General features: G+C 50.8%; 1 protein-coding gene across 2 annotated transcripts; it reads right to left on the reverse strand.

Annotated features, from left to right (window-relative positions):
* Positions 1 to 6101: 6101 nt before the first annotated feature.
* On the reverse strand, positions 6102 to 14924 carry LOC310830630 (uncharacterized protein). Of its 2 annotated transcripts, XM_083710427.1 has the most exons (4): positions 14733 to 14924; positions 9675 to 10689; positions 8636 to 8837; positions 6102 to 7419 (listed from the first exon to the last, which is right to left on the reverse strand). In XM_083710427.1, exons 2-4 carry the CDS (start codon positions 10497 to 10499, stop codon positions 6770 to 6772), a joined length of 1677 nt encoding a protein of 558 aa, XP_083566553.1. In that variant the 5' UTR covers positions 10500 to 10689; positions 14733 to 14924; the 3' UTR covers positions 6102 to 6769. The 2 variants fall into 2 exon arrangements, with proteins under 2 accessions (XP_083566553.1, XP_083566554.1); XM_083710428.1 differs by lacking the exon at positions 14733 to 14924 and having other exon boundaries at positions 9675 to 10929.
* Between the last annotated feature and the right edge of the window lie 3037 nt (positions 14925 to 17961).

Consider the following 17961-nt stretch of genomic DNA (forward strand, 5'->3'; position numbering starts at 1 on the left):
GCATATTGTGGGCAGTGCCAAATGAGTGGAAACCTCAGGGAAGCGGGCTAAGCCTTTGGAGGAACATAAAAGCTATTCAAACAGGGAAGCAGCCTGCGTGTCTGGGGTGCTGTAGGGCAGGGATGGAGAACCTGTGGAACCCCCCTGACCTCCTTGGACTCCAACTTCCATCAGCCTCAGGCAGCATGGCCAATAGTGTGGGGTGAGGGGAACTGGGAGTCACAAGGATTGGGGAGGGGAAAGAGGAGGTTTCTTCCTTTTTAACTTGTTCCTCAACAGTCCAGCGTCAGGAAAGAGCAGTGAGGTGGCCAAAGTTGAGTATGTTAGTACATTGTTGGGGGGGGGGGGTAAAGAGAAAAAAGGGTCTCTAAAAGGACCCCTTCGAAATGCCTGAATGGGCAGTAACATGGCAAGTGCTATTCAATGTAACAAGTGTCCTGTGTAAACCAAGCCTGATGGGGAACGGTTGAAGGATTTGGGGAAGTTTAACTTGGGAAAGATTCAGGGCACAAGGAGAAGGGGACTACAGAGGAAGGGATGGTTGGATAGTGTTCTAGAAGCTAGCAGTATGAGTTTCACCAAACTGCATGAGGCAGTGGAGGACAGGAGTGCCTGGCGTGCTCTGGTCCTTGGGGTCACCAAGAGTCGGACACGACTGAACAACAACAACAAAAGCGTATAAATCATAGGCATCTTCAAATATCCTAAAAGCTGCCCCATTGAAAACTCTGCAATTTCTCTTTAGAAGCTTCCTGTTGGTGCTGGGCTGCTGTTTCTTTTCATAGAGATCCACCCAAAGAATCTTGTCCCACCGCTTGCTGGACCCAGCACCAAATATTGAACAATGAAGAGCATCTGACTCCTACCCACATTGCCAAACTCCCCAAATGTAACATATTGCGGGTGGGGCTGAGAATCTAGTTCAGCCTCCTGAAAAATATGCACGACTGAAGTGTTCGTGCAAGACATAGTAAGTTTATGGGAATAAACATAGGAACAGACTCAGAACAACTTGCAAGGTCAAAAGAAAGAACGTAACACTTACCCAATCTGTAGTTCAGCCCAGTCTAATTGGTGATGTTAAATTTATGGGAGAACCAAGCTGGATGTTGAGAAATACATTTCAAGGTTCCTGAACTGGGGCCCAGTTCCAAACTGGACCATTTCCTACCAATCCTGAAATAAGGAAGAATATTTATGTTGTTGATTTGCCTATGTTTGAGTGATTCAATTAGGATTCCAGGGGAAATGGTCCAGTTTGGAACTGGCTCCCAGTTCAGTACCCTATAAATATATTCCTATGAATCCTGTCTGGGTCTCCCACATTTTTAACCATACCAGTTACACTAGGCTACAGATTGGGCAAGTGTTACTTCTTTCTTTTGATGTTCCAAGTGATTGTTTGGAGTCTTCTTCTCCTCTGTTTATTCCCATAAACCTATTTATGGGAAAGTCGTGCATGAATGCAGCGATGCACGGAATAAAAAGGGCTCCTCGGTCTCCGAAGGCACCGAAGAGGTTGAAGTGCAAGGATGGCGCTGAGCGGAGTCAACCAGAGCCACGTGCAGCCCGTTTGGGCCGAGATCCCGTCCCGTTCTGCAGACATCGGCGCCCAGTCTGTGCCCAGGTAAGTCCGCCCCCTCAGGCAGGAACTTTCTCCCGATGGTGAGGCCATGGCCCGACCCTTCTCTTCGTTAATCTCGTTTCATGCAGGCTGTTCGCAGCCAGCCCCACTGTTCCAAGCCTTGCCTATCATGTAGAGTGGACAACAGGTGGACTAGAACAGTGTTTACCAAATTGGCGTCTCCTGCTTCGGATGAACCACAACTCCCATCATCCCTAGCAAGCAGGACCAGAGGTCAGGAGTGATGGGAACTGTAGTCCAAAAACAGCTGGAGACCCACGTTTGAAAGACACTATACTAGAATCATGAATGGGAATTGTGGGCTTTCTGAGTGGGCTTTGCAGCACTCTGAGGATGGCAGGAACTCAAGAGGTTTGGGGAGTTTCCCCTTTCTCCCCTCTTGTGGCCCTTCCTACTCACAGTCCCTCATTTTCAACAGGGCGATGCTAAGAAAGAATTGAAAGGCTCGCAGAATTAGCCTCATCCCACCAGCTCATCCTCACCAGCAAAGGACTCTTTAACCCCTTCTGTACCTCCAGAGTGTGAATAGCAAGCAGAGGCCTCTAAGCTCCCGTTTACTATCAGGGCACCTGCTGGGATAAGAAAAAGGGAAGGGCATTGCCACACTTTGCCAGCATGCTGTCTGCTGCCTATAGAGCCAGGCTGGCAACCTGCCTCTGGTATCATGAAAGCAAAATGCAAGCACTCTTACTGTCCCTCTTTATTAGGGGCTGTTCCCATTTCCTGGTCCCCATAAATGTCGCTGTTATCGTTGGCATCTGTTCGTCTCAAGACACAAACAAATCACTGCCTCCACTTTGCCGCTCGCTTTTCGCATTTCAAAGCTATTCAAACAGGGAAGCGGCCTGTGTGTCTGGGGTGCTGTAGGGCAGGGATGGAGAACCCGTGGAACCCCCCTGACTTCCTTGGACTCCAACTCCCATCAGCCTCAGGCAGCATGGCCAATGGTAAGGGGTGAGGGGAGGGAAAAGAGGAGATTTCTTCCTTTTTAACTTGTTCATCAACAGTCCAGCGTGAGGAAAGAGCAGTGAGGTGGCCAAAGTTGAGTATGATAGTACATTGTTGGGGGGGGTGAAGGGAAAAAGGGGTCTCCAAAAGGTCCCCTCCGAAATGAGTGAATGGGCAGTAACATGGCAAGTGCAATGTAACAAATGTAACCAAGCCTAATAAGGAACGGTTTAGGGATTGGGGAAGTTTAGCTTATAAATTATAAAGGTAAAGGAACCCCTGACCCGTGACCGACTCTGGGGTTGCAGTGTTCATCTCGCTTTATTGGCCGAGGGAGCCAACGTACAGCTTCTGGCTGTACCTTCCCGCCCGAGTGGTACCAATTTATCTACTTTGACATACTTTTGAACTGCTAGGTTGGCAGGAGCTGGGGCAGAGCAATGGGAGCTCACTCTGTTGCGGGGATTTGAACCGCCGACCTTCTGATCAGCAAGTCCTAGGCTCTGTGGTTTAACCCACAGCGCCAAACCACGTCCCTCTTATAAATTATAAAGGTAAAGGGGTCCCTGACCAATAGGTCTAGTCGTGACCGACTCTGAGGTTGTGGTGCTCATCTTGCTTTATTGGCTGAAGGAGCTGGCGTACAGCTTCCGGGTCATGTGGCCAGCATGACTAAGTCGCTTCTGGCGAACCAGAGCAGCGCACGGAAACACTGTTTACCTTCCTGCTGGAGCGGTACCTTTTGATCTACTTGTACTTTGTGCTTTCGAACTGCTAGGTTGGCAGGAGCAGGGACTGAGCAATGTGAGCTCACTCTGTCGCGGGGATTCGAACCGCTGACATTCTGATAGGCAAGTCCTAAGCTCTGTGGTTTAACCCACAGTGCCACCTGCGTCCCATAAATTATAGGCATCTTCAAATATCCTAAGAGCTGTCACATGGAAAATTGAGCAATTTCTCTTTAGAAGCTTCCTGTTGGGGCTGGGCTGCTGTTTCTTTTCCTAGAGATCCACCCAAAGAATCTTGTCCCACCAGGACCCAGCACCAAATATTGAACAATGAAGAGCACCTGACTCCTACCCACATTGCCAAACTCCCCAAATGTAACATATTGCGGGTGGGGCTGAGAATCTAGTTCAGCCCACTGAAAAATATGCACGACTGAAGTGTTCATGCAAGACATAAGAAGTTTATGGAATAAACATAGAAACAGACTCAAAACTACTTGCAAGGTCAAAAGAAAGAACGTAACACTTACCCAATCTGTAGTTCAGCCCACTGTAATTGGTGATGTTAAATATATGGGAGAACCAAGCTGGATGTTTAGAAATACATTTCAAGGCTCCTGAACTGGGGCCCAGTTCCAAACTGGACCATTTCTTACCAATCCTGAAATAAGGAAGAATATTATAGTACCCTATAAATATATTCCTAATAATCCTTTCTGGGTCTCCCACATATTTAACATTACCAGTTACACTAGGCTATAGATTGGGTAAGTGTTATTCTTTCCTTTGATGTTGCAAGTTATTGTTTGGAGTCTTCTTCTCTCTTTATTCCCATAAACCTATTTATGGGAAAGTCTTGCATGAATGCAGCAATGCACAGAATAAAAAGGGCTCCTCGGTCTCCGACGGCGCCAAAGAGGTTGAAGTGCAAGGATGGCACTGAGCGGAGTCAACCAGAGCCACGTGCAGCCGGTTTGGGCCAAGATCCCGTCCCTTTCGGAGAACATCAGCGCGGGGGTCAGGTAAGCCCGCGCTGTCGGGCAGGGACCCTCTCCCAATGACGAGGCCATTGCCCAACCCTTCTCCTCTTTACTCTCATTTCCCGCAAGCTGACCTTCTTCTCCCCCTCCTCCCATAGCACCGGCCCCTTCAGGGAGCCCGTCTGCCGCCTCAACCCTTCTCCTCTTTACTCTCATTTCCCGCAAGCTGACCTTCTTCTCCCCCTCCTCCCATAGCACCGGCCCCTTCAGGGAGCCCGTCTGCCGCCTCGACGTGGAGATCATCCTCCGCGACCTCAGGTCCCTGAGCTTCGTGGTTGTCTACAACCTGCTCAGGGAGCCTTTGAACTCTACGGTGAGTCTCTCTCCCTCCCTGTCACGTGGGTCCCTCCTTCGCCCCTTCGCGCCGCTCCGTCCTCTCCGTCTAACGCTCCTGCCTTCGCTTCTCCCGCAGCTGCCGAGCCCAGACATTCAGGTGGTAATGGACGACAACGTCTAGGCTCCTAGATAACAGCGTCATCGTCTCCATCGACAGCCGTCCGTCATGCTGACCTCCAAGTACCAGAGAAGCTAGGCCAAAGAAGCAGCCGGTGCCCTCCGCCGAAATGCCGCCTGGATGTGGCAGCCTTGACCACGTCCCTCCCCCGCCCCCAATAAACCTGCTTTTAGCTTTCACTGCTCTCCTGGAGTCTCCTTAGGACACATATATTTTGTTTTTTAAAAGGGGAGGACTCAAAAATTCTGCATGAAGAGACAATGAAGCCTGGGCCGAGTATGGTTGGTGCAAATCAAAACATATTTGCATATATTTGGGTGTGGAGGGGTTTGCATAAATTGCATAAATGAGGGAAGAGCAGAGCACTCACTGACTAGCTGGGTGTTGGCTGGAAGAGGAGAGAAGCAAGGAGGCCATACGAGAATTTTTAAAAGTATCATATTGTCCCAAGCCTTGCCTATCATGTGGAGTGGACAGAATGTGGACTAGAACAGTGTTTCCCAAACTTGGGTCTCCTGCTTCGGATGAACCACAACTCCCATCATCCCTAGCAAGCAGGACAAGTGGTCAGGAGTGATGGGAACTGTAGTCCAAAAACAGCTGGAGAGCCAGGTTTGGAAGATACTATACTGTACTAGAATCATGAATGGGAATTGTGGGCTTTGCAGCACTCTGAAGATGGCAGTAACTCAAGAGGTTTCAGGAAGAGATTTTTGGAGTTTCCCTTTTCCTCCCTCTTGTGGCCCTTCATACTCACAGTCCCTCATTTTCAACAGGGCGATGCTAAGAAAGGACTGAAGGGCTGGCAGCATTGGCCTCATCCCACTGGCTCATCCTCACCAGCAAAGGGCTCTTTCTGTAACCCCAGAGTGTGAACAGCAAGCAGAGGCCTTGGCAGGGATGCTTTCCTTACGCACGTCACCTGTTCAGACTCCTATTTACATGTGTTTTGACTCACACAAGGGAGCTCACAAACGAGTCAAGCAAGTTAATAGCTTTGGAAAATCCTCTGTTGCACAGAACATGAAGAGCCCTTTGCTACATTGGAGGAAAAGGCCAAGGTGTGCAAGTAGCAAGGGATGGCGTTTCTCTGGGACAGGGGGGCAACGCTGAGGGCCAGGTGGAAAGCCTGTGGGGCCCTTTGAATGCCAGCTGCCAATCCCAAGCATTTGAGGCAGGGGAGAGCTCCTGTTACCAGAACGTCCAGACACCCAGATTCTCAGTGCCGTCACTGTCACCTCCTCTTTGTGTACTCCCGTACCAGTGAAACCCTGTGTTGACAACTCTCCTGTTTATCAAAGCTGTAATTTCCACCACCACCCAGAAAAAAACGAAGTACTGTACCAGAGCAGCTTCCCCAAGAGGGATCTCCACTGTTCTGAAGATTCCCCGCTTCCCCAAATACAGAATGGACCGTCTTCTCTAAAAAATACATTGCTTTTGTTTTGCTACAAAGGTATGATCTTGGCATACGGAAATACAGGCTGTGTTATGTAACAATAAACCTGTCTAGAGGACTAGAAGATCTATCGCCTTTCCTATAAAAAAGAGAAAACTTGAGAGAGACGAGAGAGAGAGAGAGAGAGAGAGAGAGAGAGAAGAGACATTCAGCTGGTGCCACCACAATGTTATCGGTTCAAGAAGCCAAGCCAAGCAAGACTGGGCATCTTCTTGGACCGCTCAGTCTGGTTGTGCTGTGGAGCTTCTGGTGAGACACAAAATGGGATCTGGAAACCAGCCACACTGTCCCTCCCGCTTTGCACGTAAATAGAATTCATTCTAACTAAGCCATCCCTGACAGATAATGATCTGCAGACGTCAAGCTGAAGGGACACCAGTCATCTGGCCCACAACGGCACCAAACTTGGCGGTGAGCACAGTCCACGCTTTGGCCCCCGGTGAACTCTCGGCGCAGGGCAATTCGGGTTTCCTTCCGTCGGGGGAAGATCTTCCGCTAAGTCGTGTGGGTTCTCCGATGCCGAACGAGGTGCGAGTTCTGCCCAAACTTCTTCCCGCACTCGGGGCATTTGTACGGTCTCTCTCCCGTGTGGGTGATCTGGTGGCGGATGAGGTCGGAGCTCCAGCGGAACTTCTTGCCGCACTGGCTGCACCCGTAAGGGCGTTCCCTGGCGTGGGACGCTCGGTGCCTGGTCAGCTCCGAGCTCTGGTAAAAGCTCCGGCTGCACTGGGCGCAGCGGAAGGGTCTTTCCGAGGCGTGGGTCCTCTGGTGCCGGGTCAGCTGGGAGGTGTGGCCGAAGCACTTGCCGCACTGGGGGCACTGGTGGGGCTTTTCCCCCGTGTGGATTCTCTGGTGGGTGAGCAGGTGCGAGTTGCGGCTGAACGTTTTCCCGCATTCTGAGCACCGGTGGAGGGGCTTTCCTGCCGGGTGGGAGGCTCCGCTGGGGACGGGGCGCGCAGCCGGATTCTCTCCCGTTTCACCGCACCTCTCTTCGCGAGGCTGGCTGGCTCTCTCGCCGCCATGGTTTTCAGCCGCCACGTTCTCCTGGGAATTCCCGGACGGAAACGCCCTGGGAGGCTCCACTTCCATGGCACCTCCTTGCAGAGGGTTCTCCTCTCGGCTCCCGTTTACCATCAGGGCACCTGCTGGGATAAGAAAAAGAGAAGGGCATTGTCACACTTTGCCACGACGCTGTCTGCCACCTACAGAGCCAGGCTGGCAACCTGTCTCTGGCATCGGGAAAGCAAAATGCAAGCACTCTTACTGTCCCTCTTTATTAGGGGCTGTTCCTATTTCCTGGTCCCCATAAATGTTGCTGTTATTGTTGGCATCCGTTCATCTCAAGACACAAATATATCACTGTCCCCACTTCACATCTCGCTTTTTGCATTTCAGGGACGTCAAGCTGAAATGCTCTTTGCGCACAGCTACTAGCATGGCTGTTCTTCAGAATTCACCCTCCCTCATCTGGGATCTAGAAATTAAATCACCACACAAAGTAATGGGTGCATCTTGTCTGCAGTGCCAAATGAGTGGAAACCACAGGGAAGCGGGCTAAGCCTTTGGAGGAATGTAAAACTATTCAAACAGGGAAGCAGCCTGCGTGTCTGGGGTGCTGTAGGGCAGGGATGGAGAACCTGTGGAACCCCCCTGACTTCCTTGGACTCCAACTCCCATCAGCCTCAGGCAGCATGGCCAGTGGTGAGGGGAACTGGGAGTCCAGCATCACCCACAAGGCCCAAGGTTTCCCCCACCGTGTTTGCACCCTACATTGCAGATCACTCTCCCTAGTCACACCCTCTTCTGGTCCTGCTTTGCACCCTTCCCTGAGTGATTTTGGACTGGCTAGTGTGTGTCCTTGACCTCTGCTAAGGCCCGTACCTAGGCTAGATGGGAGGATGGTGTGTGGTGCGTGTGTACACAAACAGATTACTGCACAAAGGTAAAAAAATATTATTAATATTATTAATTTATTTATACCCATTCCCCCCTGATTGCTGTTCTGCCCAATTTGGCCACTGTCTTCACCCACCAATGGCATGCAGCCCTCAAAAGGTTGTCCAGAAGGTACGGTGGCACTCAGGCTAAAAAAGTTTCCCCATCGCTAATACAGACTCTACATGTTTATGAGCCAGACTATAGGTGGGTTGCCTGCATGGCCAGTTGCTTTCTGGTGCTGATGAGAGCCACAGTCCAAAACATCTGGAGGGCACCAGGCTGTGGCAAGTACAAACTGAAACAAACCAAGAGGACTGGGTCCAGCAACCTTCAGTCTCTGGGCATAGGAAAACATCCCCAGAACCTCCCATTGCACCCAAAGCCTCCTCCATTAAAACCAGGGGCTCCTCCTGTATTTCTTACCTGTTTCCTGAAGTCCTCGGGGCTCCTGTTTGGGGATGCAGGGCATCTTGAGAGCAGGGATGAGGGGAGGCTGGTTTAGTGTTACTTCTGTCGAGGATAAGCAGTCGAGATGGGGCAGCAGTGGGGCAGGAGGTTCCCATGGCGCTCCGGGCAGAATCATCTCTTGCGGGCTTACCTGCTCCACTTTCACCCGTACTGTAACCTGGCCATGAGGGACAACAGCATGCCATTAGGAAGGAAACGGCCTCCTTCAAGGCCCCCCCCCCCATCACCTTTAAAGTACAGGAAGAAAGAAACTGTGACCCTCCAGCTATCACTAGACCAGCTCCCGTCACTCCTGACTCTTGGACACTGATGGGAGCTGTCGTGGGGGCACAGCTTTCTCTCCTTTTGCTTTATTTAGCTTTTTCTCGCAAGGAAAATGCTTCAGTCCTCTGCTCATTTAGGTTGGCCTTTTCTGTACCTTTCCAGCTCTGCAATACCCTTCTGAGAGCAAGTGAACACCAGCCTGCACATTCCCCTTCTCAATTGTCTTCCCTTGTTATCCTTCAAATATTTTAGACCAGGTGTGGATCACCTCCTGCCCTTTGATTTTTAAAGGGGGAAATTTGAGAATGAGTTACTAACAGTTAATGGCCTTTTAGGCTTCCTCCACATGAATAGGAGTTCACTTTTTGAATAATAAGAATTATATGTCACGGGGATTTGAGAGATGCTTAGGTGGGGCATGGCCAAAAAAAAGGTTGGGAACCACTGTTTTAGACAGTATACCCCTTGGGGCAGGGACTTGTCTCTCTTTATTTATGTGAAGCACTGAACACTTGGTTAAGGGTTTTATACAGGAACGCCTTGATGGATTCTTGAGAAAACTCCTGCACATGTTGTTGGGGGAACTAGGATGCTATGGGGACTGTGGCTGGAGGTTCCATCAGCATCCTCCTCCTCCTCATCATCATTATTATACCACCCTTCATTGGAGGATCTCAGGGTGGTCCACAAAATAAAACCTCTCTGTCACCATGACGTAAAGCGTCCTCACCTGTTGCTCCCACATGCCGGCCTCTCGCCGTCCCATCTGGTAGCCTTCCACTAGTGCCACCGCCTGGGCACACGTCTCTGGGCCTCGCTCCCACACCCAGTTCTGGATCTCCTGGGGCAAGATGGTCAGGAACTGCTCCAGGATCAGCAGCTCCAGGATCTGCTCCTTAGTGCGGCTCTCGGGCTTCAGCCAGCGGCGACACAGCTCCCTCAGCCTCCGGCAAGCCTCCCGAGGGCCTTCCGAGTCCTGGTAGCGGAACTGCCGGAAGCGCTGGCGCTGCATCTCCACGCTGGGCCCGACCTCCCCTCGCAGGCCGGAGGACTTCGACTTCCTGTGGTCACCCCGGCTGCTCCTGGCGTCCAGGCCGTTGTGGGGCGGCTGGCCTTTCCCGCTGAGGGCCGGCATGAGGCGGGTCACCCAGTCACCCCTCGGCCACTGGCAGGTTTCGGCCGCCCGCTCAAAGGATGACAGGTAGGCCTCGATGTCATCCACGGGCGCCAGCTCGGGGAGCTGGAGGTTCCCCCAGGCAGGCGGCGGGGGCGGCACTGCCACGGGGGTCTGCACCATCTCCTGGCACTGAACCTCCCACAGCTGCGGGATGGGGTCGCTTCTCACCTGAGGAGGGGTCGCCCACCTCAGTAAATCGCTAATGGTGCCAGCCTGGACGACGAGGGGGGCCTTTCCTGCGGCGTCCCATTCCCACCCTGCTTCGGGGCATGGCGGACCAGGCTCCTCCATCTTTACCCGCGGCGGCAGCGTGTCTTCTAACGGGTACAAAAAATGGAGGCCCAGCGCCGGAGGAGGCACTTCCTGTGTGGCGGCCATTTTCCCTCCAACCTTCCCCTCAGCACAAAGGAGCAATCCCCTGGCCGGTGCCGACTGGGGCCAGTCAAAAGAGGCTGTTGAGACAATCCACACGTCTCCGTGAGCCGGACAAGGGTGATAAGGGCCGACAGCCAGCAAATGTTACCTTAACGCCGGCAAAGTGATGATGCGGCAGCAAAAGGACTCCTCCCTGAAACATAAAGCCAAAACACCACTGAAAATTAGGCTCGTAAGGAACGGGATCAACCCCAAAGCTGCCGAGAACTGTCTGCGCCCCTGTTGCATTGGGTCAGTACGAGTTTGGAATTCAATTAGTGCCTATGTCCTTTTAAATATTTCTATGACCTTTTACACGTGTTTGTGGGAGGGGGAGTTATCGCTTTGTTTTACCTATTTATTTTGTGCTTCAATCCTGTATTTTTATCTTGCAAACCAACCTGAGATCTTTGGATGAAGGGCAGCATATAAATTTAATAAATAATAAAGAATAATAAAGAAAATGGGGCCTACAGCAAAATGCTGCAGTGCTGAGTGCTGCTTTTCAGGATTCTAGACACTCTGTGCCATTCCTTCTGCCCCCAAACCTCTACCCCAACTCAGTCAGGATCCTAAAGCCCCTTTTCCCCCCTAAATGCTTTTTTTTTTTTTTTGGTACTTCTACAAACTTTGGGGTCTCTCCGCCCGCCCCGAGCCTGGTGACCTCTTCTGGTTTATTTTGGTCACATAAACATCAGCACTCACAGCCTGGAGATAAAACGTAGACAGAACACCAGGCATTCATAGACCCTCCCTTCCTCCAGAAATGTATCTAATCCTCTTTTAAAGCCCCCCAGGTTGGTGGCCATCACTCCATCTTGTGGCAGGGAGGACCATACACCAGCATCCCCAAACTTACCCCCAGCCCTGGACCACTTGCAAATTGCCAAGAGTCTCGGAGGGCAGATCACTTAATGATTTTTCTGCTGGCTGTAGCAACTGTAATGCACTGTGCTAAACGCTGTACGATTCTTAAAAACTGTGTTTCTATTGCTTCTTTTATTTCATACCTATTTTACTGCAGTGCAACCCGAATTCCACAGAACTCAACTTGTAATACAATGTAAGAAACGCAAGAAGCAATAAAAATACAGTTTGAAAATATTCAAGGCAATGACTCACTGCACTGCCTCCCATTTCTGACCACAAATCCACAGCCATGCCACAGACCAGAGTTTGGGAACCCCTGCTGTAGATGAAGAACCCATTGCATGAAAAAGTGCTTCCTTTTATCCTTCCAGTGTCTGCTGCCAATGGATTTCTTTTGAGAAAACCTGAGTTTTATCTTCATGTGGGGAGGGGAAGGAATTTCTAGCTATCCATTTTTTCCACACTGAATGAGAGCACCCTCTTAGGAACACGGGGCAAGTGGTAGTTCTCTTCTCAAAGCTAGGTCACAGCAAAAACTAGTGATAGGGCAGGATAATGCAGTACTTTGCCTCTGAAGATCAAAGCACTACTGTTTTAAAATGTTCCAGGTGTAACCGTGCCCTGGAATGCACATTTCTGCACAATTACTTGCTCTCTCGCGGCCGACAGGTCATCTACAGAGCCTCTGAGCCAAAGAGAATAATATACTGACACTTTATTTAAAAAGATAAAGAGCACGTGAATTGCCTTCCTGGGCCAGACCAAAGGTCCCTTTAGTTCAGCATTCTGAAAGTGCCTGGCCAGATGGGAGGAGCCTCAGCTCATGGGCTTTGTCTGCAGAATGTCCCAGGTTCAATCCTCAGGATCTCCAGTGAAGCAGGAAACAGAAATGATCTCTGCCTAAGACCACTACTACTTGGGAGTAAGAGTACTGGGCTAGGCAGACCTTGCCTGACCTAAGGGTGGCATGGTAGCTCAGAGTAGAAAGGTCCCAAGTTCAATTCCTAGCATAGTGGGTTTCTTGTTATTTTAAGGATAATGATCATTGAGTAGGTGATGGGTGGGGGGCGGGGGGAGGCAATACTTCTTTCTGCCCTGGAGAGCTGCTGCCAGTTGGAGTAGCAAGTCCTGCGTTAGATTAGCAACTAGTCTGACCTGGTCTAAGGCAGCCTCCTAGGATTTTTAAGGGTCCACAAGCCAATGGAAAGCCAGCAGTCGTCACAGCATCCCATGAAGATGAATGACAGAAGCTCATCAGGCATCCTTTTGCCAGTCCTGTCACTCCAGGGGGCAGGACTAGAACCAATAGGTGGAAATTGCAAAGCAGCAGCTAAACAGGAGGAGAGACATCCTAACAGCGAGAGATGCATAGTTCTGGGAAGACGTCCCTAGGGAGAAAGTGGGCTCTCCTTCACTGCGGATTCTGCACTAAGCAGGGGGTTTGGACTAGTTAGCCTCTCAGGGACCCTCCAACTCCATAATTCTATGGTTCCTGCATCTAATTCCAATCACTTCCATTGGATAACTCCATGTGGCACGACTCAAATGTGTCCATTCAGCGCACCAAACCCCTGTGAGCTGCCTGGTACCAATTCTTAGGGATTCTTTGACAAGGTTCATCCACTAAGACTATGGGAAGTCTGGAAATCATGTGCCAGAATCCCTTGCAAGGTTTCAGAGGATGCTGGGGTGCGTGTGAAGCACTTGGGTTATGCACACATCTGGGCCACACCTCCCGAGTAATGCGCTGCTTCCCAGCTGCCCCAAGAAACCGCTTGGGATGTTTGCAGAACATAGAAAAGGCCTTGCAGAATCTGAACCCAATGCTCTCATTTAGCTTACAATGAACTGGGCCTATGCTCCATTCATTTTTTCTTTTCCTAATCTCTTTTTAAAGACATCTAAGCAAGAAGCAGCAAAATACATATGTTAAGTGTGTGCCTCAAGTAAAGTACTTTTTTGTGGCAGGTCAGTCTGGAATCTCCTGCCAATCTATTTCATCAGATGAACCTTGAGCTATAGTGCTATGGGAGGGGATGTGGGAAAATGGACTTCTCACCATGCACCAAGAATGAACTGATTCAATCCACAGGCAAGAAGCAATTCTGGTGATGTTTAAACACACAGCCAGGGTGTGTCAGGGAGATCCACCCCCCCCCCCCATGGACACACCACAAAAGTCCCTTGTAAGAGTTCACAAGCGCGTATGGACCAATGCATATCTGCATGTCATGCACAACATATGCCATACTGCTAACGTATAGGGCAGTCCTTTGGAGTTGAGCACCCATGGATCAGCCACACATAATCCTACCACTGGATGGGATGATGGAGTGAATTCTACCCCTCACCCCCAATACGCCCCTAAAATGTAACAATGGAGCTATGTTCCTTGACTACATCCCCTTGCCTTTCTTTGTTGCCATCCCATTTCGCCAAGCATGTGGGAGACCCGCTTAGGAGGCTAGCTTGAGCCTATAAAACTCACTCTCCCTGAGATCCCAAGGAATTCTGACTCTCAGGATTCTCCCGTGGCTGTTCCAGGAAAAAGTCTCCTGAGGACCAATAAGTCCTGGCCCTGGCACATCAGATTCCCACTTACATTTCCCTGCAAATAAATCCAAGAGTCCTGGCTCCCAGCCCTAATTCTAAGAAGTTTTATCTCTTCCTTTCTAGAAGAGTGCTGCTTCTAATCTTCCACGCTGTGTCTCCCTAAGGAAGGGATGGAGAATCGGCAGGGCCTCCAGAGGTTGCTGGGGCCGGGACGCCCATCCCCCTTGACCACAGGCCATTTTGGCTGTGAGCTGGAGCCCCACAACATCTTGGGCGGAGGGCGCAGGTTCTTTCCCTTGCCCTCGAAGAGCACCGAGGAGCCCAGCCTCGCACCTCCCTTCCTAAGGAAACCCAGCAGTCCTGCTCCTAATCTGCGAGAACTATAGCCGGTCCCGCTCGCAGAAGTCCTGTCTCCGGCCTCTGAAAAGAACCCAGGAGTCCTACCTCCACCTTCCCGCCGCCCCCCCCAACACCCCGATCTTAGGAAGCCTGGTGGAGCCCAACCCCAAATGCGAGAACTAACGGGACCCGGGCGAGTACCGGAGCCTCCTCCTCCTCCTTCCCTCGGGAGGACCTAGGCGTCCTGGTGCCGCCAAAGCCCCGGGACCTGCGAAAGGGAATCCCGGCTCCCGCTTCCTGCAAGACCCCCTCCTCCCCGAAGGGACCCAGGAGTCCCGGCTCCAGCTCCGCCCTTTGTTCCGTCCCCCGCCCTCGCCCCGCGCTCCGCTCGCCGGCTGTGCGCTTCTTGGCGCGCCCCGGGCCCGGCTCCGCTACCTGGGCCGGGGCGCCTCCCGCGCGGCGCTCGCTCTCGCTCTCTCTCAGGGCTCCGGAGGCGGCGGCGGCGTCTCCGCCTCGAGTCCCGCGGCGCCCATCGCGCGCTGCCCGGCCCTGCCTTGCCCTGCCCGCGCGCCGCGCCAGCCCCGCTCGCCTCGCTTCGCCCTGCCCTGGAGGTGGCCGCCAGGTTGGTTCCCGGGCTGCGCCGGAGAGGCTGGGGTTAGTCCCCCCTCCGCAGGGCGGGCACTGGCTGCGATCTCTGTCAGTCACCGCCGAAAGGAAGGGGAAGCCGGCTTGGGACAGCCCCTCGCCCAAAGCGGCAGGGAGGGCGGGCCGGCGAGGGAGGGAGGGAGGCAGGCCGGGCAGGGCCGCCTTTGCCACGATTGCTCCGCGCTGCAGGCGCCGCGGCCGGGATTGCGCGCAGCCGGGTCGAGCAGGGCGCAGCAGACGCGTCTTTCTTCCCGTTCGATTTCTTTACTCTAATAATAATAAAAAAAAAACAACGCACCGAAATAGGGGTCGCTGACTTTTTGCTGCTGTTGCTGCATATTGCGCTGCATTGCTTCTAGGCATGTGCAAAGCGCTTTTTCTTTGAGAAGAAGAAGAGTTTGGATTTGATATCCCGCTTTATCACTACCCTAAGGAGTCTCAAAGCAGCTAACATTCTCCTTTCCCTTCCTCCCCCACAACAAACACTCTGTGAGGTGAGTGGGGCTGAGAGACTTCAAAGAAGTGTGACCCAGGTCACCCAGCAGCTGCATGTGGAGGAGCGGGGAATCAAACCCGGTTCCCCAGATTACGAGACTACCGCTCTTAACCACCACACCACACTGACTCCCCACGAGCGCCTGCCTGTTGCGAAACTGCTTCAAAACTGAAGCTGGCGAGTAGGGTCGCTTTATAGCGAATAGTGTTGTTTCAGCCAGGGAGAAGAGGAGGCAAAGGCCTCTTGCCTAAGAGGAGACCCCCCCCAAGGGATAGTTTGCTGCCAGGAGAGGCAGAACTAGGCCAGTCAGATCAATGCTTAATCAACACACTTTTACAAGGCAGCATATGGTTTTTAAGAAACCGCAGTGTCCCTGAGCATGTGTGGAGCAACTTGGGGAGATGAGTTGACTTGGAAACATATGCACCAAGTTATGTGGTGGAATATGGTTTCAAAAACTGCCTCATCTTGATTTATTCCGAGAATGGCTTTCAATTTACATAAAGGTTCACGGTGGCTCACGTAAAATGAAACAAGCACACAACCCTCTCCAAATCCATGCATAAGTCAAGTAGAGGCGACTCTCAACTTAAGTGGGGGTTATGTTCTAGGTATGGTACATAAAGCTAGAATTGTGTGTAGTGACTACAGTGCACTGCATTGGGTGCAATGGTTGGTGGGATTGCCAAAGTTTCCCTACCCAGGATGCCCGCACCCCCTTTTTAATTCCACCGCCCAGCCCATAAAGCAGATTGTGCTCAAGTTAAATGTGTGAAAGTTGCAAGTTACCTGCATGCCAATCCCAACCAACAGACTGAAAAGGCCACATTTTGCAGGCAATGTACGTAGTCAAAAGACTATCCATAATAACCGTTCATCAAAGGCCTTTGTAGATCAACTTGCGTTATTAACCTAGAGCAGTATTCAGTCAAGGCTACACCTGCACTATACATTTAAAGCCCATTTCCAAAGTGGTTTAAGAATCAGTCCTCCTTCCCAGGGCGCTCTAGGTCTGTGAGGGCAAAGGGGTCTCCTAACATCTCAATGTAGACTTCTCAGGTTTCTTTGGGGGGAAGCCATAACTTTAAAAAGTGCTAGGATTATAGTGTGAATTTCTTGTAACATATATGTGGTTTTGACTAACTGCACATTTTTGCAAGAAATCTCCCCTAAATGCAATGCATTTTTGTATGTTATTTTCACTAATATATGCATTTTTATCCCCCTATGTAGGCCTTTTTGTAAACATTGGCAGGTTGGGGGACTGTATCCCAAAATTGGAAGTGGAAATTGGGAAAGATGGCTGTGTTTTTGGTTCTCATGTTAGAAAGTACAGATTTGATAGAATCAGCTTTAAATGTGAACTAAACCGAATTTATCCTCTATCTCTAGAGCAGACCCGTTGAAATTAAGGGACCTAACTTGGTCATGCTCATTCATTTCAGTGGGGCTGCTGTGAGTGAAACAGAGCTCAATACTACCCCTGATGCCACAAGGAGATAGCTGAAGGTTGTGAACTGCCCTGAGACGTATGGGTATAGGGTGGTATACAAATTTAATAAATAAATAAAATAATTAAAAATAAACATTATTTTATTTTTGGGGAGTTTTATCTCCTTAGGGAGAGCTTTCCACAGGCTCTCGGGTGGGGCAGAAAGCCCCCTTTCCCTTTTGAATTCTCCTCTGAATTTTTGGGGAGCAAGGAAGCGGTCAGAATTGGAAACAAAGAAAAGGGAACCAACGTTTTCATCTCTCAATAGCGGGAGGTCTCTTCTCTGTTCCGTCCTCCGTCACATTTGTACAATTTTCGGATGAGTGCCATGGAAGTAGTAGCAAGGGGGAAATCAACCCTTTTATTGCTCTGCAGAAATCATAATCTTTTACAGACATGAGGTCACGTCTGCGGCATTTTCTGCTCACACACCTTTTTGCAGCGCGCCAGCAAGATGAGCTTGGGAAACAATCAAACCGGGTGAACTCTACAGTGCTTATGCTGATTCTCACTAACTGTCATTTCAGATTCAAAACATCCGTTGTTGTTTGCGCCGTCACTGAGCAATTATGCTACAAAAGCAATCCAGTTTTAAATTGGATTCATTCTCTGAGCTTTCTTCAAGAATCGCTGCAAATTTGTGGGGGTGTTAAGAGACTTCTCAGTTAGAGATCTCTGGCCTTTTCCAGAAATCTACCAGTATTCCATAAGAGGTGGGTGGTGGGGAGCCATGGTGGTGTTACTTCTGCAGCCATACTGACCTGGGTTTTAAAACAAATAAATAAAAGGGAATCTACTGTGGGTGCAGTTACATAAACCCGCCGTTAGATGGCACACTGAGCCCGGGCAGCGGAGGGCATCGTGTCCCGCCAAATACAACAAATATTTCCCCCCACCTTCGCATAACTCAAAACCGATTGTTCGTTTGAAGGGCATGAGGGCCTGGGAAGGGCCTAGGCTGCCTTCCAGCCATGTTGTCACATGGCACAGCAGTTGTGTGCATCCTGACGGCATATGCAAGATTTAATCCT

This window comes from Podarcis gaigeae (genome assembly GCF_964106915.1).
Source record: "Podarcis gaigeae genome assembly, chromosome: 13".
Classification (NCBI taxonomy): Eukaryota; Metazoa; Chordata; class Lepidosauria; order Squamata; family Lacertidae; genus Podarcis; species Podarcis gaigeae.